This window comes from Eucalyptus grandis, chromosome 9 (assembly GCF_016545825.1).
Source record: "Eucalyptus grandis isolate ANBG69807.140 chromosome 9, ASM1654582v1, whole genome shotgun sequence".
Taxonomy (NCBI): Eukaryota; Viridiplantae; Streptophyta; class Magnoliopsida; order Myrtales; family Myrtaceae; genus Eucalyptus; species Eucalyptus grandis.
Genome location: NC_052620.1, coordinates 26,681,186 through 26,706,425, shown reverse-complemented (window position 1 = coordinate 26,706,425; position 25,240 = coordinate 26,681,186). Strand labels below are relative to the sequence as shown.

The following is a 25,240-nucleotide window of genomic DNA, read 5'->3' as shown; positions in this document are numbered from 1 at the left end:
TGCAAATTAAATATCACGACAGCTAAAACTTAGGGATTTTACTTTTGGACTATGGACGGTGCTGATGTGGGATTTTACTTTTGGACTATGGACGGTGCTGATGTCTATAATCCCATCTTCTGATAGATGATATTACAGTATTTTAGTTTGAAAGTTGTGTTTACGAACAAATTCTAGACAGAAAATCCTTATGCGATGGTAAAAGTTCCATCAAGGTAGCTGGATTTTACCCCAACCCTCGTGAACTTGTTGATTCACTAGAATGCTGATTAAATTTTTCTGGTCTTATGGAGCAAAATTCATTGACATTCATTCAGCAGGTCATGCAACTAAAATGGCAGCCAACATGACAGTTTGCCCTTGACTTACATTGCAGGCCTCTTACGGACGGTCTTCAAGGGCAAGCAATGGAAGTAGCAATTATCTTCTCGATGGAAACACCAGAGAAAAAAAATTTCATCCAGGAAGTATCGCCACTCCTCCAGAGCTGGATTATCCTCAGATTCTTTAGCATAGCATGAAACATTAACAGTGGTTCCTATATCTTTCAGTTGCCATCTATCGAGGAGAGCCCACTTGCTAAGAACCAACATATACCTTGAGCTGAAGTGACTTCTATCCATGCGGTGACCCAATAGGAATAAAAAAGGAAATAGTTCCTATCTACATCTCTGTCTAATCTTTGTATGTAGTTCAGAAGATAGCGGGCACCAAATTTAGCAGACAAACTTCGCCAGATATTATGCATGTGTGTGTCCTCTGTAATAGTGAGCAAAAACAAGGTCAGAAATCTTAGAGATGTTGTGGACCCATGTATCAGTTGGCCTCACATTTAGATCGAGATCAATTACTTGACCTGCACCTTCAAATCTTTAGCCGGTTTTCCACTGGTCATGATATGTACCTCAACCACTGGACACCACACAGATTTTCAGCCTCGTGTGTCTAGATCAGTCAGAAAAACATTACCACGTGATTTCCTCAGTATCATGCCCTCCCTAGGCCCCAGCACTTAACCGTCCATTAAATTTCAAGAGAATTTTGTTCTCAAACCCATTATCTCAGCCCTTTACCAGAAGAGAATTTCATCAAGAAGCAGAAAACGTTTTGCCTTCACCATCTTTAAAAGTCTCACAAGTAGAAACCATTTTCATTTTCCTAGTCCTTGCACGAAATCATGGCTGTCAGATTGCCCGGTTCTCCACCAGCAAAGAAGTTTTTCAGTCAAACTGTTACGGCAGCCAGAAAAGCCACTTCAGCTCCTCTGAATGTACCCAAAGGTTTCTTCACAGTCTATGTTGGAGAAACTCAAAAGCCTTTCGTGGTCCCAATATCCAATTTAAGCCATCCTTCCTTCCAGGGCTTGTTAAGCAGATCTGAAGAAGAATGCGGCATTGATTATCCGATGGGAGGGCTAACAATTCCTAGCAAAGAGGAGACTTTCATCAGCATCACTTCTTGCTTATCATGGTCGTCAAAAACGGACATCCTGAAATGATTCAATCCTCGCATTGCTTAACTTCGACAACTATTGGAGGTTCTGTTTTGTCCTCTTTAAGAGCTAGGAGATCCTATCGAGGTGGAAAGCTAACACTCTCAGAGTATTTTACTTTCCCTCAGCTTGACCAAAATGTACAGCTTTCTTCTGATCGATCATGTGTCTTCCTTAGTATTCTATCATCATGAACTCATGGTTGAATGATCAAGTTCCACTCCAACATAAGAAGGCCGCAGATCATTCCGGCGGCTTCTGTTGAACCTTCAACTCCCCCAGCAATTTGGAGGCCGATCGACAATATTATTGATTGTATCTACTTATCCTAACAACCATGCAAAAACCAAAAGACAAAAAGAAATAAAGCACGGTTTTTGGTACGGCATAGAACTTTAGATGCTCTGGGAAGATCACATCATCCATCTATCCAATCAATATCATAAAATTTTGTTAACTTTTTCCAGAGAATATCTTGAGAACATTTTAAGTGACGTGTTGCCTGGTACTTCCGAAAGAGACCACACGAAAGTTTCTCTTTTCGTGGGCCAAACCACCGTGCAGATATAAATTCACATGGACAAACCGTAAAAGCCTGCAAGTAGCATTACCCATGTCCGACCGAAGTTCATGGAGCGTTGAGGCGATCAGTCGCTTCTTGCATCATTCCCCACAGACGAAGACCCTGACATCGATCAAGAAATTGCATGCCCACCTCCTCACAACGGGTTTACTTTTCTTGTCCCCGAGCATCCAAGCAAAACTCATCTTCTCGTACACTGCACGCGTTCCAAGAACCAACCTTCAAAATTTGACTAACTTGTGCAAGCTCTTGATCCCCAGCAGAGACCCTGTACCCTTCAATATTCTGATATCTCAGTTTGCTCGAAATGGGTTTGCTGCATATGCACGAAAGACCTTCTCTTTAATGCATTTCAGTGGCGTTCTTTTAGATTCATATGCTCTATGCAGCACTTTGACGGCTTCCTCCGACGATGAGGGTGTGATTTTCGGTAGACAGATGCATGCCCTCATCACGAGGTTAGGTTGGTCGTCCAGTGTTTTTGTCAATGGTGCTCTGATTGATTTGTATGCAAAATGTTCATTGGTTGATGATGCGGCACAGCTGTTTGATGAAATTCCTGTGAAGAACACCGTTTGTGCCAACGCTCTATTGTCCGGTTATATTGATGCTAAGATGTGGTCAGAGGGGCTCAAACTGGCTAGAAACATGCCTCTCTTGAGTTTGCATCATGATCATTTCACATTGTCAGCGATGTTAAGGGCATCCACCGGACTGTCTGCAGTGGAGTTGGGTAGGCAGGTTCATGGCCACCTTGTTCGCACAGTTTATGATTCTGAGAACGATTTGTTTTTGCAGAGTTCACTGATCGAAATGTATGGTAAATGTGGCTTAGTAGAAAAGGCTTCTCAAGTTTTTGCTTTGGCAGGATTTGGAGCAGAGGGAAAGATTGACCTTGTTCTTTGGACTTCCATGTTGGATGCTTATGGAAGAAATGGTTGTTATGGTAAGGTGATTGAGTTGTATAAAGAAATGCTGATAAAGGGGATCGAGCCAGATGAGGTAGCCTTTGTGACTGTTATCGCAGCTTGTGCTCGAACTGGTCAAGTGGCACTTGGGATTGAATTTTTCGAATCAATTAGAAATGAGTACAACGTGAAGCCTACCCAAGAGCACTACAGTTGTCTGGTGGATCTGCTTTCTAGGGCAGGTGAGTTGGATAGAGCTTGGAAGCTGCTCAACGAGATGCTTCAGAAGGGGTTTAGTGGTACTGATTCGATGTGGGGGGCTCTTCTCAACGCTTGCTTGGACAGTGGGAATATTGAACTGGGAAAATTGGCCTCTCGAAGAGCACTTGAGTGGGATCCTCAAAATGTTGGAATTTATATATTGCTATCAAACTTATATGCTAGATTTGGCATGTGGGATCAGATTGGATTGTTGAGGGAATTAATGAAAGAAAGAGGACTGAAGAAAGATACTGGATGTAGTTGGATTGAGATCACAAATTAAATTGGTTTTGCTTGGAATATGACCATGCTTAATTAAGCATAGTCCAAATGGCTTTTCTTGTGGAAGAGTTTGAAATTGGAGGCATAGAAGCACGTACAATACAAAGAGATGGACTGCAGCTCAAAGAGAAAGCTAATAGGAGAAGTTGGCGTATGATTTTGGAATTAGAAAACATTCTTAAAAGTCAAACATCTTTGATACATGAATTTTAAGACTAGAGGTAGTCAAATGGAATTGTTGGAGAATTGTGATTCTAATCTCAATTTGTTTGAAGATGCTTGAAAAGGATTTGCATACAGTTGTTGCAGCTGTTGTCCCATAAGGTGCTTTTCATAGCAAATATTGCCAATGAAAAAGAAAAAGGTGGTAAAGTGGAGCATGCTTAAGCCTCAGCACTACTTTTAGAAGCAGATAAGCTACAACATGACACAGCTGCTTGTGAGGTAGTTAGAACTATTATCATATTTTTGATTATGCTATTAAATAAGTTATTAGCATCTCATTTATTAGTTATTTTACACAGATGACTGCATGTATATTCTTTGTCGTCATAAGATACAGACGTGTTATTACTATACTATTTTGGGTGACTAGTGATTGTAAACATGCAACAGTTATGGTTTATGACTCATCTGTTGTGGTAGGAACTACACAAGAAAACACTTATGGTTTATGCCTCCTGTTTTGTAAAACTATTCCCCTAGGACCCTGAAAGAGATGCATCATGCATCACCCATTCCTTCCGCCCATTGTTATGATGTGATAATTACTGACTACCTTGTCTTTGCACTTTCTAGTAACTCTTCAAATTTCGTTTTAATGCTTTTGTTGAGAAATCAGAAGTCTTGTCGCCGGCTTTACAGGTAGTGGTTAGAAAACCAAAATGGACTTTAAGCAGGAAACAACCTCCACCCCACTCCTATTTCTGGTTTTGTACTAGACCATAGTTATTCTGAACAATAGACCACTCAAAGCCATTATCGATGCTGCAGGCTCAGGCTGTCAAATTGAAATGTCAAGGTGAGTGAGTCTTTTGCAACGGCAAAATGACTGTCAATGAGCCTGCGACAACCTTGACAAAGTGCCATGGGTGGTCATCAGATGCTAGCTATCTGCCTCCTCATTACAACCACGGTAACAACAATACTAATGTTGATAATTTAACCATACTAAAGAGTTATCATCCTTCATTCACTTGGAAATTAACATTGAAGTTGGAGAACGTTGCAACTTGGTGATAAAATATTAGAGATTTGACGTCTGATTTATACTGAGCATTTCACATTGAAAATTATTTGACACTTTGTATGTTAATAGATCGTAAATGCAGTGGTCTTATTATAGGATGTCAACCAGAAGAATCTACATATGTAATTATTATCCTGAATCCATGATAGATGAAAAGATAATATCTATTTTTTGAAATATCAAATACTGTTTTGCCTTGAAAATTGTAATAGAACTAAACGGAGTTACTTTTTGGCAGGAGTCCATAATTCACCATTGCTCCACGCTGCTACTCTGCCAGTGAACCATAAGAGCTGCCATATTCTTGGGCCACACTTGTGATTCCTTTTTTCTCCATAAAACAAGGAGGAAAAGGACATTTATGTTGATCTTTGCATCACTTATTAGGCTTTAATTCTTGTGATTTTTTTCATGGAAGACAAATTATCAAGCAGAATACAGTCATTAATATCATTTCATCACATGACACCTATAGTTTATTGAGTAATCTTTTTGGTGTATGTAGACCTCTTGCTGCTTCAACTTGAATATTTCAGGCTCAACAACTCTGCTGTGAATGGATGTTTGCTTTTGGAATCCTAACATACCCTGTAGTGGCATCACCAATGGGAAATACAACAGTTTTCTGCGGTTATAACACCCCAAATCTGTTATGTCTTGGTATCTTCTGATTCAGGGTCTTTACATTTGAAATACAGCAATTTTAGCTTGCAGTTCAAGCTTTGAGAACGGAGTGTATATTATTGCCTCGATTTAATTTCTTAGTGTTTAACAGTGAAATTTACTTTCATTTTGAAAAATGTCCAGCGGATAGCTTATGGATGGCTCTCCTCTAACCTTTAAAATAAAAGACGGCATTGCTTTTACAGTCGCCATATTACAGAAATTTGTTGCAGCTTATTGTACCCCCATTCTCTCTATTCTTTTCTGTGCAATTAGAATATGGTACTTTTTTAATTCAATTCTTTCTAAGCTTGTGGAGAGCAGGAAAGGCAATTTAAGCTGATTTTGACACAATTAGAACCTAAAACGGCCATGCCCTAATGCCAATTCCATTCATACAACAGGTGTTTCCATCCTAACAAAATTCCTTATCTGCATTCAAAAATTGCAACGTAGCATAGCATTCTCAATCGCCGGCTGGTTTTCATTGTTTTTTGTAAATATCGAGAGGGCAAGGAAGTCTGAAAACTCTAGCTAATAAAATCATTGAGATATTGACGACAATTCACTCGGTGCTTTCTTAGGTGCCCTTTTGCAGGAACTTTAAGTTTGAAAGGCTAAAAAGAATTGAGAAATCAAAATGGACTCAGAATCAAGCCACTCTCGCCTATGGACAGGACACCGACAGTCTTTAATTTCTGGTGCATTTGTAGGTAGAATGCCAATCACTTACCATAACCATTTCTCCAAGCAGGTGAGGTACTATATGCGCACAATGGATTCTCTTGAAAATGAGAAAAGTATGGATGGAACCATGAAGTGGTCGTATGCTTGCCTCTCACTTTTTTATGAAAGATCCTTTGGTTTAGTCCTGGGATTACAGGTGGAATTTCCATTGTTTTTTGTATGTTTTTATTTTGTGTGACACTTTATATGAATGTTTCTCCAGCTTTGGCGTCGATGTTCCTTCATATTTCAAGAGACAACTTACTATATTGAAAAGTTCAAACAGGTAATGACCGGTGATTTATGCTCTATCCACGCTTAAACACAGTTACCAAGCGGTACCATGTGCAGAACACATGACCACCATCTAGCTTTGGGAAGCTCACATGAATTAGCATTCATTCGTAATCTTATTGTCGGATCTTCTGTCGAGTACTTGACCTTACGATAGTGTCCTTGAGATAAAGTTTCCAGTCCACTGCCATAAAGTTGAGGACCCTCTTGAAGGTACTATGTTAGTCATTTTGATGCTCTGAGAAAATGAGGCAGTAAATGATGATGGGGTCATCCACTCTGGTTTTTGTAGGGTTGCCCATGTGCTGTCATGGTCATTTCATCATAATTCCAATTTGTCACTGTCTTGGGTTCAGTTGTTCTAATCCTTGATTCCCGCAATCCTCTCGGTTTGGCTCACAAGACCCGGACGAACAGTCCTCTTGTCCCTTTCACAGCAAGGCAATAATCACCATGCCCCCTTTTAATTTCAAGTTTCCCAGTTTAAGCACCGTGACTCCTTACTAAGCGAACCAAACAGTCAAACTCATGCATTCACGACACATTCAAAGTTGCGATGGAAAATTATAAGCTGTTTTCGAGGAGATGGAATGATCTCATCCTCTCAGAGAACAATGGTTTCTTGTCCGGATAGGGAGGCTTTGGGGCAAGAGTAACATGGCCTTCATGTGCCAAACGCAGCCTTCAGTCACAATCAACTCCAAAGGGAAGAAAAGAACTGCCCTTGTCCTTGGTTATGGTCCTGCAGATAACCGCATTGCATCGGAGCGAGATTGGTGGGCCTGTGTACTTTCTCGTCCCAAAAAAATCTCGTTCACAGAACATGAAAACCTTCATATTCTCTCTCTCTCTCTCTCTCTCTCTCTCTCTCTCTCATTTTTCATGACAACCCTTTTTCATGAATTGCAGTAATCCATTCGAATCTGAGTTTTTATCTGATAAAAATCTAAATTTTCCTGGTCTTTTCGTTAGCTGGCAAGTTCAGACACGGAAAGAAAAAATCAATGCGTCTGATAGATGCTAGTCATTTCACCAACTTCCGCAGTTCCGCTGTTGAATGTTGTCTGGGCCTTGAGGCATGTGGGGACTCGTCATGTGCTGTTAAGCCACAGGAGAGAAACAAAATTAGAAGACATAAATGGCTGGCATTCGCCATCGTTCGACCAATTTTTGCATGTACTGCAAACTGACTGCACATCGCTTTCTCAGCCTTAGAACATGGATAGACATAAATTTTCCTGAAACTGATTGCAGATATCAGCGGTTCATATTCGAAGTTTTTAAGTATTTTATTTACTTTCGTCCCACTTCATCATTTTCTTTCGCTCTCCGGCGGTGGCATACAAGCGACCATGCAGGATCTGTATCTAAAAAAATAAAATAAAAAATAAAAATATCATTTCCCTCTCTTTGCATGCTATCCATTCTTATTGCAAGTCCAGAATCTGTTGAGCAGAGTATTATGCAGCCACATTGTGTATCCAATCCGTGAGCTATGAATCATATGTTGTTTCAATTAGCGCGCATAATCAGTAAGTTAAAACTATAACACATCATTATCGCAATTAGGGGTGTGCAACCAGACTAATTTTACCCAAGAATCGAATTGGTCAGCCCGAAATACAGGTCTAGGAACCGGTTCCAATTTGGTTCCCAATTCTGAGTGAATATATATCTAGGAATCAAATCAAACCACCTTGTTTTGAAACCAGTTTCAAAACTAGTTTTACAAGTTAAAAGCCAAAATCCTAATTTCTTTTTTTCCTAAATTCTAACCTCAGTATTCCTTCATCCTTTGTTCTTCCTCGAAATTCCTTGCCACTCTTTCCTCTTCTCCTATATTTTGTATGATGAATAAAGAATGAAGTTTTATCATTTATATTTTATTTTACATGTTTTAAGTTTTTTTATTGTTTACAAATGTACGTGCCTACGTCTTTATCTTATGGATTGTTGTTTTAGGCGGATTGGGATTTCTATTGTTTATCTTTTACTTTGAACCGTTTTGTTACTCATAGCCTCATATGATTTTATAGTAAAAAATAAGCCCAAAAAAGGAATTAAAAAAAAAAAGGTTCTCGAGCTAGACCCTAGAACTAGACTTGAAAAACAAGGTAGCTTCTAGAATCGGTTCTAGGCAAACAAGACACATTTCAAAGGAATGCTTTGAAAACCATTCTGCCCACTTAAGAAGTTAAGAATTTTATAATAGGTTCTAGGTTCCAACTTTGAAACATACCCATCCTAAAATCGATCACCCCTAATTGCAGGTTATACAGTTTCTTTTTATATGACGAACTCAATCAAGAAATACCAACTTGTTTCAGAGTTTGATCGTGGCAAATTTTTCATAGACAAACCCTCAGATTTATGAGATTAAAAGTTCCCGCAGGTGTGAACGTGGCTCAACGATGTGATCTTAAGTGTTAAGTCCATCTCCAGTTGTCAACTTGACAATAAATAGAGAAAGTCTTGTTTTGTTGCTTCAAAATGCAATTTGCAATGTACATTCACATGCAGATCTTGACGGGCAAAGGCAACAAATTTGTCTGATCTGCGAGTCTGTTTCGTGGTAAGATATTCTCACGACCTTAATTGCTACTTTTAATCTTATGACCTTTAAGGCTAGAAACAAAAAGGAACATTGATTTTTCTTTCTAAAAATATCCATTGGACATCTTTGGAAGAACCAGAACGATAAGAGACCATGTGGGTGGGCGTCTTTCCGAGAAGTCACGAGGGAAATAGTCATGTCAAAATTATCAAAGCATCATGCGTCTGCAGGAATTGTCCTTGATTTCAGATGGAGAGAGCTTCGGGATTTGCATTATTTGAACAAGTCATGTCATGACTTTGGGGCTGTGCTTTCACCCTGATTCATCTTATTAATTTTGACAATAATGAAGACCCATTTTACATCTAAGTGGAAGAATACGTACGTACATTTGGCAATCTTCCGACTGCTTCGGAAATCAATCTCTAGAGGTGACCCTTTGCTGAAGCCAAAAAAAAAAAAAAAAAGAGGAAAAAGCATTTACACCTGCCATTTTTTACTAATCAAATGCATGCCAAGATGCTATAATTACTTATATGTGTGCGCTGTAGCAATATCATTTAATGTGTGGTCTAAACTATCGAGTGTTGCCCAAAAAGTTACTGGCTTCCATCCATGTCTACCACTAAACTTTCCGTCAAAATGTGCTTACATGATGTCTAATGTGGTAGTGAACGCAAACATGATAAGGCCATTGCTATGCTAGCAAAAGTGGTTTGATAAACAATCAAAATGACGTTATTTACGGCATAAATGAAAATACATGTCATTTTCAATTGAATTGAGAATGGATAACCTTGAGTTGCATGAAACTATATTGTTTCCACTAAATGAGCATAACCACCTCATCTATGAGCCAATTTATGGGTTTTAGTGTGTGTGTGTGTGAGAGAGAGAGAGAGAGAGAGCTGCGTGGGTTGGAGCTGAAGGAATTTGATGACTGTGCTCTCCCTCTCCATGTCATCGATTATTTGAAGCTTTAACGTTTAGAACCAAAAATCATGTCATCAATTATTCAAGAAAGTCATATCTACAGATATAACACTAGTCATTTGCCATTTTAGACACCAGAAAAGCACATTTTGGCCAAAATCATCTCTGGGATGAAAGTTAGTGCCTTCTTATTGAACACTTAAACAATTCAGGGCCAAAATGGTCTCCCGGGACGAAAGTTTGGACCAAAATCGTCCCCACCGAATAAAAGTCGGTGCCCTTTTTAATAAAGAAATCCGGTATTTGAGTAGAAGACTAATTGGCAATGTCCAAATGTTACCAAAGTAGCGACTGCAATTCCCACCAAAAGTAGGAAATTCTAATTCGCTGGCTCGAAAGAACGAAAGCGAAAGGAGCAGGAGCGACAGGGTCCAGCATAGAAGAAAGGAAAAACCCCAAATGGGCATCGCCCCCACCATGTCCTTCCCCACTTAAACACGGACACCAGCGAACCCGTGCCAATGTCCTTCCTCGTTCATGCATCCCTCACGTAATATGCAGCCGCGATGCCATATAGGCCAATCCAGATTGCCCCCATTTAATGCGATTTCCGCATGATAATTGAGAAAGAGAGGGGGATCAGCTCACCCGTTGCCTTACGTAGCAGCAGGGAGTCACGCCTCCAAGACCTTTCTCTACTCTTTTTCACGCTCTCTTCCCTTTTGCTCTCATAAATACCCCTCCATCGCCTCCCTTCGTTCCCCGCACCTCCACCTTCCCTCATTCTCTCCTCACTCCTCGACGGCCTCTCCCTCTCTCTCCCTCTCTCTCCCTATCTCTAGATCACCATCAATGGCTCACAAGAAATCCCACAAGCTGCCTCAGCCCGCGGTCCTCAGGCAGATCCTCCGGCGCTGCTCGAGCCTCGGCAGGAGGACGAACGGCGGCTTCGACGAGGAGGACGGCCTCCCGCTCGACGTGCCCAAGGGGCACTTCGCGGTCTACGTCGGCGAGAACCGGGCCCGGTACATCGTGCCCATCTCCCTCCTGACGCGGCCCGAGTTCCAGTGCCTACTCCGGCGGGCCGAGGAGGAGTTCGGGTTCGACCACGACATGGGCCTCACCATCCCCTGCGAAGAGGTCGTCTTCCGATCTCTCACGTCCATGATCAGATGACTGAAAAGGAGGGGGCGAGAGAGCTTCGGGAGTAAGGAAGGTGTCGAGCATTGGTTGTTTCGGTGGTGGGACGGTGAGAGAGAGACGGACCAAGAAGAAGCAGTAGCGCGTCCATGGATTCGTTATCTGCCATCTTCTTTTTCTACGTTTCTCTCTCTCCCCTCCCCCCTTTGGTCTCCTTTCTGAATCTTGATCTCTTTTTTTCTTCTTCTGCTTCTTTTTTTTTTCTTTTTGGGCTATAATTGAGCCTTAAGGGTTCTTAATTCTGACGATCGGAGGACTCTAACCCGAATCTTATGTCCCCGGAGGAATTTCTTGGGTTAATCATGTAAAAAGGAAGCTCGTGGTTTTCCTTATGAAGGTGGATTCGGTAGCACCTCATGAGAGAAGTTGACGTTAAGGAATGTAATGTAATTTGCCATCTGCCGTTGATGATTTTTCAATGAAAAGTTAATTTTTCGAGATCGGTTCGCCTGTATAGATTTCTGGCTTGGTCTTTATATGGTTGACGTGATTTTGACGTCCTTCATGAACCCGAAACTTACGTAAAGACGGCGTTTCCCCATCATGCGTGTACGCATGTATGATGCATGCATACGTACCTAGTGAAATCGGGGGTTCGACTGAACTCTCGACTTGGATCCATTAGTCCATGCAATGAGATTTCTGAGGGTCGAAATGTTCTGTCGCCACTCTTGTTTTCACTTTCCTTCTCGTTTTTTCAACTTCCCGTAGAGTGGGATGAACTCTCTCTCTCTCTCTCTCTCTCCCTCCCTCCTTTTGCTCGTTGTTTCCTCAGCCTGTTAGGACCAATCAACCTCAAATGGAGGCTAATCCGAGAGAGAAAAGATGGGATAAACACAAGAAAATGCTGAACTGGATAAATGGGTCAGATTAATTATAAATGTTGGCTTATTAATTTGTATTTTGATATACCACAGTCAAAGAGTCACTAGCGATCCCACACATCGCTTAATAAATCAAATCAGTAAGTTATGATGAATCCAGCATTACTGTCCATTCGCAGGCGCGGTTCGTGTCATCCACGAGAGTGGACAGAAATCCATCATCAATCGCGACCAAGAGAGACCCCCCATGTCCCGTTTCTAAAAGCTGAGGTGGGGTTAGTGAAAATGATGGGACATAAGACATGTTCCCCTTTCTTCTAAAACCCCTAGATATCACGCCTCAGATCAAACGCGGGCCTTAAAAAATAAAAGTTTTCCCAATTTTTTTCATTCGACCAAACAGGAACAGGAAAAGCCAATGCACTTTCTCCACCATGATCGCGCGAAAGACATAATGAAGAGTAGAGAGAAAGAAACTCAAGCTCTGCCATGAGTTCCATGGCCCTCTCTCTCTCTCTCTCTCTCTCTCTGACTTTTGGTTAAAATTGGTGGTTACCATTACAAAAGTGATGATGAGTTCATTGAACATGTCCCCGTAATCTGCGAGACACCAGCAGCTTTTCTTTCAACTTGTATTCCTGTGATTAAAGAGACCTAGCAGAAAAATGGGCAACGGAGAGAGGGAGAGAGAGGGAGAGAGAGAGAGAACCGGTCCTGCTTTTTATTCTGGTTATTAATGTCGAATGCGAGAAATGGCTTCGAGGGTGTCTTTACCTCACAGCCACGAACTCCTCTCTGGCAATTACGCCTCTTCTCAACTGCTCCCTTCTCCTCCACCCCCCCCTCTCTCTCCTCTCTCTCTCTCTCTCTCTCTCCTGGCCCGGATAGAATATCTACCCTCCTACCACTAAGAAAAACTCCCATTATTGCTTTCAAGAATTTCCCTCCACACAATGAAATTATCTCCTCGTGCCCATGGGCGCCGCTGCTAACATTTCTAAATATTTAAACCGTTAAATGAATTCAGAGTTTAATATTTGGAGGAAACATATAAGGCATCATGAAATATTAAAATTCAAGACCTCGCTCTCATATTTTGTAAATTTTTTCTTGAACCACTAGCAATTATTCCAAAAGTTTAGATTGATGAATGAATATGTGGTATAGTATTCAAATGGCGGGTGTTACCACTTGTGACTCTTATGTACTTGCATACCATTGTAAGCGGAGTTTAGGATTATCAGGTGAAGAGTGACTGATGCGGAGAAGATGAATACAATTGGTTCGTGGAAGTGGCATTAAGATGGTAGGTGTTGGGAATTCTAGGATAAAACAAATATATCCATAGATCCAAAGGTGAGGTCGATCTCCTATACATAAACTGATCGGAAGCTAATATTGCTTTCATGATGAGGCCATGGTAAGTTGAAACCAATTATTGAATATAAACTATAAAGTGATATGTTGTATTGCTCAATGAACTAAATGCCTGAACTAACCTAAGCATAGTACGATCCATTAAAAAGAAGCCATTCGCTGTATTATTCTCTGAAACGATTATATAAGAAAGGCCGCTCTCGTGTTACTCGCTAACCAGACACCGCACAGTAAAGGATCTACCAACCCATGACATTGACGGATCTATGCAGATTCCGCCCAAATGGTATCAAACATTGTTCCACGGCCAAAAAAACCAAAAAGGAGATGACTTCTTTAAGCTAGTTTTTGTATTTACGTGAAAAAGAAAAGGACATAGATCAAGTTGCTCGACAAAGAAATATAGCTTTTCCCAAATCACACGAGTCCAACTTCATTTCAGACGGAATTCAATTGAGCCAACAAGTTTAAGGGAAATGCATTGCTAACTCCACTTTTCATAAGATTTCTTTGTGGGGCGTGCTATACCACGTGAGAAAAGTTAGGAACGTCAAATAGAACCGGTCTAGACTCGTATCAATATTAATTTTGCTTTGCAATCTATTGTCTCCAACACCATATCGAGGTTGAACTTCCCTAACAAGTTAGAGAAGGACGTTATCGAGAGATCGTCGCAGATTGATTGGTGCAGTGGGTTGCGAAATTCATGTACTACGGTTATGTGTTTCTTGTAGTGTGTAACTGGTTAATCACCATCCAACCTTGTCTTAGGTTAATCCACCAACCACATCCTAGACTCACCGTACTACATGTGCATGTAGGAGATACCTGAGACCCATAATCCTACGTGATGCGTCAACTTCATATACACTTGGATAAAGCAAACAGGGTGCGTGGTCTGTGCTTTGTTTCTATTTTACGTTATCTTAGAAGCTGATTCGTTCTGGTTACAGAACAAGTCAAGCCAGCGACGAGAAGATGAGGTGGGGTAGATCTGTTCTGCATGTTGGGCTCCAGGTATACTGCACTAAATTTCCCTCTTAGGGTTTTGTCTCTCTCTCTCTCTCTCTCTCTCTCTCTCTCTCTCGGGGTTGATCTGTTCTGCATGTTGGGCTCCAGGTATATTGCACTAAATTTCCCTCTTAGGGTTTTTTCGCTCTCTCTCTCTCTCCCCAACCAACTTGCATATGCTTCTCTCACGAGTATTCTCTTCTCTGGAAAATTTATGCAAAAAATCCTAAACTTATTGTATACAGCTAATTCAATAATAAACATTTTAATTATGTCAATTTAGTCCTAAACATTTTGACAATTTATCAATTCGGTCACAAACTTTTTAATTGTGCAAATTTAATCATAAACATTTTATCGATATGTTAATTTAATTTTAAAATTTTTAACGAATTATCAATATAGTCTTTCCAGCTAAGTTTAACCAAAAATCGCTAATATGGCAGTCTAATTAATGTTGGCCGGTCTATGTAGAGTAAAAAAAAAAATCCATATTTTCTTTTCTTTTCTTTTCTTCTTCATTGAACCAACAGGGCTACCAAACACTACCTCCGTTCACCCCTAGGCGAGGGCCGACGACCCTTGCCAACCCTTGGGCCAGGGCATCACAAGCCCTTGCCAAGCCCCCGTGGGCCACAACGCAAGGGTGTCACAAACAGATCTAACGAGGGTTTGCATGCCTTCGTTGTGGCCAACAAAGTATCACAAGCCCTTACTCGCTTGTGATTGGCGATGGCCACAACCCCTCGTTGTGACCGACGAAGGTGTCACAAGCCATCACTATGGCTGGCGATGACCACGACCCCTCACTTGTGGTTGGTGAGGGCTTCACGACCCTCGGCGGCCCCGCTAGCACAATGAAGAAAAAAAGAAAAGACAAAAATCAACAAAAAAATTCAAAATCTAAAAAGAAAATTGTCCCTATTAGCATCAATAATATCATATAGGATGGCCGACATCAATGATTTTCAATCAAAATTAGTTGAATATATTAGCAATTCATCAAAAGGTTTAGAACTAATTTAACAAATTATCATAAGATTTATGATAAAATTAGTACAATTGAAAGCTTTATAATTGAATTAACAAATTGTCAAAATGTTTATGATTAAATTGACAAAATTAAAATATTTAAAACTAAATTGACCGTTGTATAATATATTTAGAATTTTTTGATGAAATTTTGAGTTCCTGAAATTCCGAGCAAACGTGGTATATGAAACTTTAGATATTATCCAAGATGATTACCCTAAAAAGAAATTAATACATACCGAATTAGCAAACTGCCATCGGCATGATCATGAACCTCTTTGGCACTACCACGTCATATCTAAACTAAAGATATTATCCAAGTGGCTTACACCTGGAACAATGATTACCCTAAAATCGACTTACGAAATTAATACATACCATGTAGAATTAGTACATACCATGCGAGATATGTCGAATTCCTATCGGATACTCAATAGCAACCTCTTTGGCTCTTACTCAATGATCTCGCATACCACGTCATATCTAAACAATAAATTGGTTCAATGGGGATAAATCGACATTTAGCAGCCCTCATTTAGGCTTAGTTACCACCTCTCGTTGATTAGCCATGTTGTAATATAGTTCAAAATCAAGAACAGCAAGAGGGCACCGTGCAATCTAAATAGTCGATGCTGTTCGAATTGAACGTGGTAGTCATAAATTTGGTAGCAAATGTCGCTTTCGCGGAGGAATATTCTCATCGAATTTCGTTTCTATTTCCTTTCTAAACCACTCTCCTGAGGCTAGGAAGGAAGGAAAGGATGAAGCCACCGAAAGGAAGCAGCCAAAAGGCAAAAAAGCTTAGCAAAAGGCGAAGGAAAGAGACAAGTACACATTTTCTCTAACATGGTACGAATCTCGTACCCCATGCCCCATGCCCCATGCCCCATGCAATGCAAATTGCAAGGTCGCTGAACCTCGCAATTTCTTTTGTTTGGCTTCGTTTTGCGTTCTAAGCATGGACATTGAAAAGAAGGGAAAAGAATCTACTTTCCTTCCCACCACTTAGCATTGATTGATCATGGCCCGACCCCGTAGCATGCGTGCATGTGTACGGAGGGACCGCCGGACTCTCTTGTGGTGTCGTCGAATGTGGTCTGATATTTACTGTGTCGATTTCTCCTATCGCTGTCCTCGCCTCTCATGAGCACGTGATCCGTAGGCCCCCTGGACCCACCTCGCATTAGGCTATTGCCCGGGGAGATAATTGCGCGGGGCGATGTCCACGTGACCATGTCGCAAGGGAGCCTCTGTGTCTAGGTTTATTATCTCAATAAATCAGATCGATCGCGTGTTAAGAAATAGTGAGTTTCATGTGGAATCTCCCAAGAAAAAGAAAATGCTGGCATTGTGATCGGTTCCATTCACTGTATAAGTTATAAATAAGTTAACCAGTGAAATTATGATTGTTATTGAATTGTGAGTTTGCTTGAGTTCGACTTCGGCATTGCTTGTAAGTAGCTTTTGAATTTGCTAAGATTGGGGAGTCTATTGTTCTTATGAAGAAACATGTGGACTTGATATAAGGTTGTCATTGTTTGCCATTAAACCTGAATCCATCATTCCTTCAACAAGAGAGTGTTAATATGATGAAAAACTTCAAACTGAACACTTATAATAAATTTACCCCAAACTAATTTCTTAACCATCAAAAGCCCCAAATTGTCCCCCTTTTTTTTATGACCCTGGAACTCCCGTACAGTCGACAGCCGGTGAGGTAAACCAGAAGCGAAAAAATCCCTAACGACAACACTGAAATTCGAACTCCCCCCCTCCCGGATGAGGGTGGGAGCGCGAAGCCAGCGCTGTTGATGCGAGCAATGGTCCCAAACTGTCCCCCATTAGGTTCTATTAAAGTTCATTATCAAATTACTCAGTTGAATAACATGTGGCAACTAAAGGATATACCAGTTTGGAATTTTACCCTCCATTTATGACAAGTGTACTAATTTATGATTTTTCGTGATATTAATCAAATATAACATAAACTAACATAATAAATTTATCACAAATATATCACTTTGGAGTTTTTTATAGTCAAAAAATCATTTAGGATAAATTTATCACAAATATATCGGTTTAGAATTTTTTATGGTATTAACTCTTAACTAAAATAATGTGAATGCCCATTTTTTGGGCTAATCTAAACATCTTCTAGGCTGAATTTCACTCAAAAGTCAGAAGCCCTACAAAGGAACTTCGCTTTTTGGACCTCCCACTTATGATTTCATGAGAGAGATGGTGATGCCCAGGCAGCTCGGCCCGGTCCAACTCAGTCAATGAACCTCAGCAATGGGGACGACCTCTTTGATGTCTGCTTTGCGTTGAGGTTACGTAATGATGATGAAGAAACATATAAGGAAAATATAAATCTGCAACCCAGAAAAGAAAAGGCGTATTCTTTCGTGAATTTTCTGCTTTCATCTTTTTGTGAAATTAGAAATGAAATATTTACTCTTAGCCAAATGAAAAAGACAAAAACGGATTGAGTACACGCAACGTACTCTTAGTACCGCGTTTGCTGGAAATTTAAAATCGGATATCATTTCCGATTGGAAATTTAAACTCGTATCAATTTTTTACTGAAAATGAAATGAGGCGATTAAGAATTTCGTCAAGACCAAATGCAATCTTTATGATAAACCTGTCAAAACGGGTCGTATATCAGATTTTTAATCTATGAGTTGTTATATAAGCTAATTACATTCAATAAATAAATTATAAATAGATTCAAAATGGTAAAATCTAGAAATACATAGGTATTAAATGGGTTCACAATTTACTTGATCTCATACTCACTCATTTCGTACTTTCACCACAGTTTAGGTATTAGTTTTTCTAAATTGTGTTAAACATAAGTATTTTAGTAAAATCGGTCGGGATATGGATCGAGTAGAGTAGGGTATGGATTGGTAGATTTGTATTGCATGAAAATATGTCTAAAACGAGTTAAATCGGTCAATTTAGAATGAATCATTTTTTAATTGACTTAAATCCAATCCAACTCATTCATTTTACGAGTTATTCCGTGGTCGCACTTTGAGGCAGAAGAATGGTGTACATGAGCCTTATCTTGATACTTTACATCAATTTTTCGAAAAGCCTAGAAGCACAAATTGACATCCTCAATCACACGCTCAAAAGAGGGTTTATCTCTTTCCCTCTTCTTCCACCACCCTTTTGTCTTGTTTTCCTTTTCCTCATCCGCGAAGTCCTCAAACTGAAGTGGACAGTTGATAGTGGTCGATAGATCAATCACCACGGTTCCGTCGGATCAATCAAAAACTATGAGTTTTCTATCTGATGGACCCATCACTAATGCAAGAGCAATTGTTACTATACATGTGCACATAAATATATATATATATATATATATATATATATATTTGGATTTTTTTTTGGGTGATTTGGAGGTATTTAAAACCCATTTTTCTTAAGACGCTAAATCTTTATCGTCGTATCAATTCCGTTTTGATGAGACTTTCTTACTATTAAATGTCTATCAGGAAAACGGTTGTACTTGTTGAGCATAATTTTCAATATAGCTATCGATTATTATTTTGAATGAGTCAATTTGGAGACAAGGTCAATTTACAGGAAACGAAAGAAAAATTTAAAAGAGCGAATCACACAATAAAGATGGACAAAGATGGACTTACTAACGATGAAACTTCAATCGGAGAAAAGAAAAAATCAACGTTACTTTCATCATCAAAAGTGACCACTGTTTGGAATAATAGGAATCCTCTTTCATGATTGCACTAAAGAACTAGACTAGAAACCGTTCATTTTTCAATGCACCCTTCTCTTGACCCGACAAGACTTTGACACATTCATTTCTACGCACTTAGTCCGAGGACATGGAATATGTTATATATATGCATAACCTTAAATCATCCCACTTGAGGTTCACACTATAAAAAATAAATAAAAAAGCGCATAACAATGTAATAAAATAATCTCGTGATTAATTAATTACAAAGAACGAGCTTTCTACAAGGTGAAGAAATTTCGTTGGGTGAGTAAGTCGAAGAATATAATTGGATAAATATTTAACCCCTAATCAGTATCCTTATTTGTGCTTGACCCTTTAGTCTAATCACACTGCCATCAAATCAATCTCTTCTTTTTTTTTTATCTCAAATGCTTTGTGGAGTCTTAGGCAAGAGACCATCATAAAAAAGGAGACAGCTTTAATAGTAATAAAACATATCACTCCTCAAAGGCCCCATTCACAAAGTAGACAGTCCAAGCAACAAATCTTTGTTGCCCACTCGTAGAAACCCTTTATCATATGCTCAACATCACAGTAAACTAAAAATGCCCTAAGCTTAGTTTCTCGAAATCATTAGTTGTCTAGCAATGGAGGAGAGCTTTCCACTTTGGCATGCTTGAACCACCTAATTAGCCCCGTACGACCCCGACTAATCACGGAAGAATATCGGTGATTGAAGGGATTCAACAACTACTAACGAAACTGTTAAAATATTTGTAAATCAAATCCAGCAATCGTACGGCACTTTATACTTTTAGAATTATTGACAATCGCTCTATGAAATTTTACTTAGTACTAGAATAATATTTGAACGTTAGATCATGCGTTCATTTTGTTTAAAACAGTCAGCCATATTCTCATGAAATCTCACATACACTAGTAATTATATTTTTAGGTCGATTTTTGTTTCTTTGTTTTTGTGCCATATTATTTAGCAATCTTTCACTTTCTCTCCCTTTCTTTTTCCACACGTTATCTTTAAGGAGATAAGAAAGGATCTTATCTCGACCTATTCTCCTTGAAATCAAAATCAATCATGAGTTTGCACCATGTGACGGGTGAAATTACTCGAAATATAATCGACCAGATTTTCCCTGCATGATATATCATCCTTTCTCTTACTGTGTAACGGCAATGTCTTTTCATTCTCCGATTCGAAAATTTTCTTTTGGGAACTTTGTGATTACCTAATTCGTACGATTTGCATTTGGCGCTTCGCAAGGTTGAATCCATCAATAAAAGGAAAGAGAAATCCAAAAATATTTGAGGGGGGGAAATAAAAGATTGCGATTTAAAGCAATGGGATACCACCATAACCTCCAGGTCCAAAATTCGATAATTAATAAAATGACAACAGTCCAAGATTATGAACATAACAAACTACGGTTAAAAACATAATAATTAATGCTTCAACTAATTTCGGTACTCTCCCGAGATTTCCTACAATTAGTCAACCACTGAATTTACAACACTGATCTGGATGGACCCTCTTCAGCCTTTTTCGTCAACTAATCCCTACCGGAGCTTCTGATGAAGAACAAAAAATTACTCAACAAGCCCATCATACTAAAATAGAAGAAGAAAAAAAAAAAGAGGAAAAAAGAAAGAAGAAAATATTAAAAAAGGAAAAATCGTGGCGAGAAATTCAGGCCCACGCGCCTCTCGGGAACTCAAAACCTCAGTCCGCGACGCCGTTGAGCAGCGGCCTCGACTCGCCCAAGAGGCCGCCGTGGGGGCCGCCGCGGAGCCCCACGTGGCAGCACCGCTGGAGCTCCTCGGCCCGGGACACCGCCATGAGGATCTCCTCGAACGCCGCCTCGTCGCAGGGGATCGCGAGCGGGCCGTGGTTCGCGAACCCGTACTCCTCCTCGGCGCGCACCAGGAGCCGCCGGAAGACGGGGTGGTTCAGGTGCGTCGCGGGCACCACGTACCTCCGGCACCGGGCCCCCACGAGCACCGCCACGTGCCCCGCCGGGACGTCCGGGGGCGGCGCCGCCGCCGCCTGGGCCGCGGCCTTCCTGCGCCACCGCCGCAGCATCTGCCGGATCGTCACAATGCGGCGGATCTTGTTGGAGCTCCCGAAGTCCGACGACATCCCTTCCCTTTCCTTTCCGTTCCGTTCCGTTCCGCCTCTTCTTCTTCTTCTTCTTCTTCTTCTTCTTCTTTTCTTTTTCCCCGACGAAAGCGAAGGGAAGTGAGCGAGGGTCAGTGCAGCGATAGAAAGAGAGAGAGAGAGAGCGAAAGAAGGAGAGAGAGAGAGAGAGAGAGAGAGAGAGAGAGAGTCTTCTGAGGAGAGAAAATTAGTGGAGGGATATTATAAGGCGAGCAGGTTGGGTAAGTGCCACTGGAGTTGAGGATAATCACGGAAAAACCAGGGACATCCCTTTACTTTAGTTGCCTGTGGGGGGCCCACCAAAGAACCGCAGGACCGGGTCTTAGGTTTTTGGCTGGTGGTGCTTTAGTAAACGCGATCTGCGTCGTCATTCGCCCGTTTAAAAAGCTCGACGTCGATCGACACTCATTGTAGATTCGAAAGGATGTGAGCGAAATTCATGAACGGGAGCGATTGATTTAAACGGACGGGATTATCGTGCACGTCGAAGCAAAATTGTCTAGCTTACAGAGTAGGGCCGAGTGGCTAAGTGGAAATGAGCGAGCTTGACAGGAACATGGTTTAGCGGCGTCGCCAGTTTTGATAGCGTCAATCAGTGAATGTGCATGGAATTGACTTCGGGAGGATAACATGCGGATATTACCATGGGACAAAATGATGGCACGTCCAAACCGTTTTCTGTGGGTTTTCTTTAGTCCATGACCTAGGCTTGGCAAGCAAAGTAATGGGAACGACATTTAGTAGGGGGAGTACAATCCCCAAAAACATGCGTTAAAGTGTCAATAAATGCAGAAAGTTTTGCGAATGACATCCTTTGGTAGGTACAATAAGATGGGGGTGAATTGACTCCAAGGCTGAACTTTTATATAATTATTAAAACTTCTAAAACCAAGAATAGAATGGAAGATGTCTCTGAAGTACCGCTTCTTTTTTATATTCAAATCTCATCGTTCCGTCATGTGATAAGGTTATGGTTTGGCCGTAAATGAATATTCATGGCTTAATTACATGACACGACACGGTCTTTTCCCCAAAATCAATTAATCGGTTTTGGGAAAAACGTGGCCACATGAAGGACCATGAAAAATTAAGAATTCCTTTTTGTCCCATTTCCAATCTTGCAATATAGGTGTTTATATTTTACCATAATGGGTAATAGATAGACTAGAATCAACTTTTCCATAATGGGATGATAGACTAGAATCGAGTTTTTCATAAGGATTAAGGGGCAAAGTACTGAAAATTTCGTAAGACAAATTCGATGAATAAAAATCACTTCTTTCTTTAAATATTGATTATAGATGAAAACATAATCGATTTATCAAAGCTGACAGGATTTGGGAAATGTTGGGAAGTTGCGATCATGTCGAGTGAGCATTAGCAAGCAAAGATATGATTTGATTCTCTGTCTCCGTCTTAATCATTAACGCCATGATCTTTGATCCCCAACCTCAGATGATGGTGTCGCCATCTAACTGAAACTGCCGGACCGACCATTCTATCTAAACATCCTTGAGATAAATTTTCATGGTTTGATCAAATTAACTCAAAATTATGTAGTTGGACCACATCAAACTCAGACGCCAAGTTTGTAATCTCCGAAAAAAAGTAAAGCGAAATGATGACGAACGAGTGGATTGCTGTCCTTGATTACTTCTCATCCCCCAAATTAATCTTATACATTTGGACATGCATATATGATATATTAAGCCTAATTTCATTATAAAAAAAAAAAAACAAATTCGCAATGTAGTTTCAATCCCACGCTACCTCGAACTTTTTTTGTGTCAATCACAAAACTTTATTATAGTCCCAAATCTGTTCTCGGACAAATCAAAAAATCACTACTAATTTCTTTTAAATCGTCAACGTCACGAAATCATTGTTGTTTCATGCGAAAGTGATAGCGTCAATGAAGACACGGATTCTTATCATGAACCTCTAGTTGGCCATGATGTTGATAATTTTTGGAGATTTTTGGACTCGGGAACATTTTTGAGATTATTGTTAAAGCTATAATTCAACCTAAAGTTTAGAGTTTTTCAGTGAAATAAGTCCGCCACATACCCACGTCAAAAGTACGGCATAAACCCACAGCCAGAAAACTGCTATTAAATGGTCAGTGACACTAAAGAACTCTCAATACACTTTGCCAGAAATGTATTTCCACAAGAAAAATAACGGTCATAATTGAGATTCCGCATGAAAGAATGGCTTTGTCTTGAAATCGGCTAATCATGAACTTAGGCACGCCAAAAGCCGAAGCTGCTGAAATGGACAGATTTGCTGAGCTTTTTTTTTAAGGAGGTCTGCGGTCTGCGATTAAGTATGCCCCCAATGCCACGATCTCTTGTCTCCCAACATCTTTATAGAATTAGGTAATTCGGATTACACAAGCTAATCACTTTGCAAGATCGAGGGGAATATATGCAGGGCCCCACTTAATTATTTTCTTTGATTTTCTGATGAGATATAATTTTGCTCAATATCACTTGGATCTAAGGTGTGTCGTCGAAGTCAAAGATCCATAAGATTAACGCCTAATTAGGATGCTCGTCGAGGGTGACCTTAGTTCTTGTAAAACGGGTCCCATCAATCAGTGCCTCGAGAACACTTTCGTCAAAAGATGAAATATTAATATTTCTAACGTGCTGATTACGCATGACATGTGAAAGAGGACATTTGGAAACGGTGACCCTGATGACAATCGTTAACAACATCATTGTGAAATTTATCACAAAATCCTTGAAAATGACAAAAGATCCTCACCTTGTCGTGGACTCGTCTAATCATGCCCCTTCCTAGCCCCCCGCTAGCCACAATGAGGCATCACGGCTCATCAGATCTCACAAGGGTCGCTCCCCGCTAGCCACAATGAGGGCATCACGGCTCATCAGATCTCGCAAGGGTCGCTCCCCACTAGCCACAATGAGGGCATCACGGCTCATCAGATCTTGCAAGGGTCGCTGACTCTATAAAGAAAAAAATCATTAAAACAATGAGGGCATCACGACTCATCAGATCTCGCAAGGGTCGCTGACTCTATAAAGAAAAAAATCATTAAATTTATAACAAAAGAAATTGAAAAAAAATTCAAATGTTAAAAATGACTCCATTAGCAATTCATTAAAAAAGTTTAGGACTAAAAAATTCTTAAAATTTTTAAGATTAAATTGGCTCAATTAAAAGATTTGGGACTAAATTAGTCATTGTATAATAAGTTTAGAACAATTTGAACAATTTTTCCTCGAGTTGCTTGTAAAGCAATGACAACTTTAGTTCACCACCTCTTTGGATACATGAGCTAAAAGTACTTGTATTATGAGGTTTCGAGTTTGCTTTATAATATATATAATAATCAATAGTGTGGTAGATTAACTAAATCACACCTCATAATATAATTTGAAGGTTAACGGGTAAATAAGCTCCACCCACAAAAACTACCCTAAAATCAATCTTCAATAACATTTTGAGAATAGAACAAAAATAGATAATGACACAAATGGTCCTTAAACTTTGGCTAAATGTGCAATATTGTCACTGAACTTTTGATTTATTTAATATGGTTGTTGAACTATTGATATATGTTTAATGCAATTCTACCATTTGCTCAAACAACAAATCAAACCATATTTTGATTGCTTGAATTGTTATATGCTAAGTTGGATTTTTCAAAATGATAAGTCAACATATTGAGGTTTTTATCTATCACTTTAGATAAGGGGCAAAAAGAAAAAAAAAGGCATTAACATAATGGCATGTATTTAAGATAAATATCTTACATAGATAATCTACACATAACTTTTTTTCTTTTAAGGTCCACCATTCAAACTTAACATATTGAAAGCCACATAAGCATTGTTAACTTGAAGTAATGGAATAAGGACAAATGAACATTTTCATTAGACCATTACTAATAGTTCAAATATAGCATTAAACAAATTAAAAAGTTTAGAAATCACT

General features: G+C 39.9%; 4 protein-coding genes across 6 annotated transcripts; 3 read left to right on the top strand and 1 right to left on the bottom strand.

The window, feature by feature from the left end:
• The first annotated feature begins 1,177 nt into the window (after positions 1-1,177).
• LOC120288485 (indole-3-acetic acid-induced protein ARG7-like) lies at positions 1,178-1,498 on the top strand. Its single transcript, XM_039302492.1, has one exon. It carries the CDS (start codon positions 1,178-1,180, stop codon positions 1,496-1,498), a length of 321 nt encoding a protein of 106 aa, XP_039158426.1.
• A 483-nt stretch (positions 1,499-1,981) lies between these two features.
• On the top strand, positions 1,982-5,332 carry LOC104418893 (pentatricopeptide repeat-containing protein At1g50270). Of its 3 annotated transcripts, none has more exons than XM_010030365.3 (3): positions 1,982-3,970; positions 4,520-4,661; positions 5,281-5,332. In XM_010030365.3, exon 1 carries the CDS (start codon positions 2,106-2,108, stop codon positions 3,525-3,527), a length of 1,422 nt encoding a protein of 473 aa, XP_010028667.2. In that variant the 5' UTR covers positions 1,982-2,105; the 3' UTR covers positions 3,528-3,970; positions 4,520-4,661; positions 5,281-5,332. The 3 variants fall into 3 exon arrangements, with proteins under 3 accessions (XP_010028667.2, XP_010028666.2, XP_010028668.2); XM_010030364.3 differs by having other exon boundaries at positions 5,014-5,332; XM_010030366.3 differs by lacking the exon at positions 4,520-4,661 and having other exon boundaries at positions 5,014-5,332.
• Positions 5,333-10,454: 5,122 nt separating this feature from the next.
• On the top strand, positions 10,455-11,585 carry LOC104418892 (auxin-responsive protein SAUR50). Its single transcript, XM_010030363.3, has one exon. It carries the CDS (start codon positions 10,798-10,800, stop codon positions 11,119-11,121), a length of 324 nt encoding a protein of 107 aa, XP_010028665.1. The 5' UTR covers positions 10,455-10,797; the 3' UTR covers positions 11,122-11,585.
• An 8,892-nt stretch (positions 11,586-20,477) lies between these two features.
• On the bottom strand, positions 20,478-21,448 carry LOC104418891 (indole-3-acetic acid-induced protein ARG7). Its single transcript, XM_010030362.3, has one exon. It carries the CDS (start codon positions 21,257-21,259, stop codon positions 20,843-20,845), a length of 417 nt encoding a protein of 138 aa, XP_010028664.1. The 5' UTR covers positions 21,260-21,448; the 3' UTR covers positions 20,478-20,842.
• Between the last annotated feature and the right edge of the window lie 3,792 nt (positions 21,449-25,240).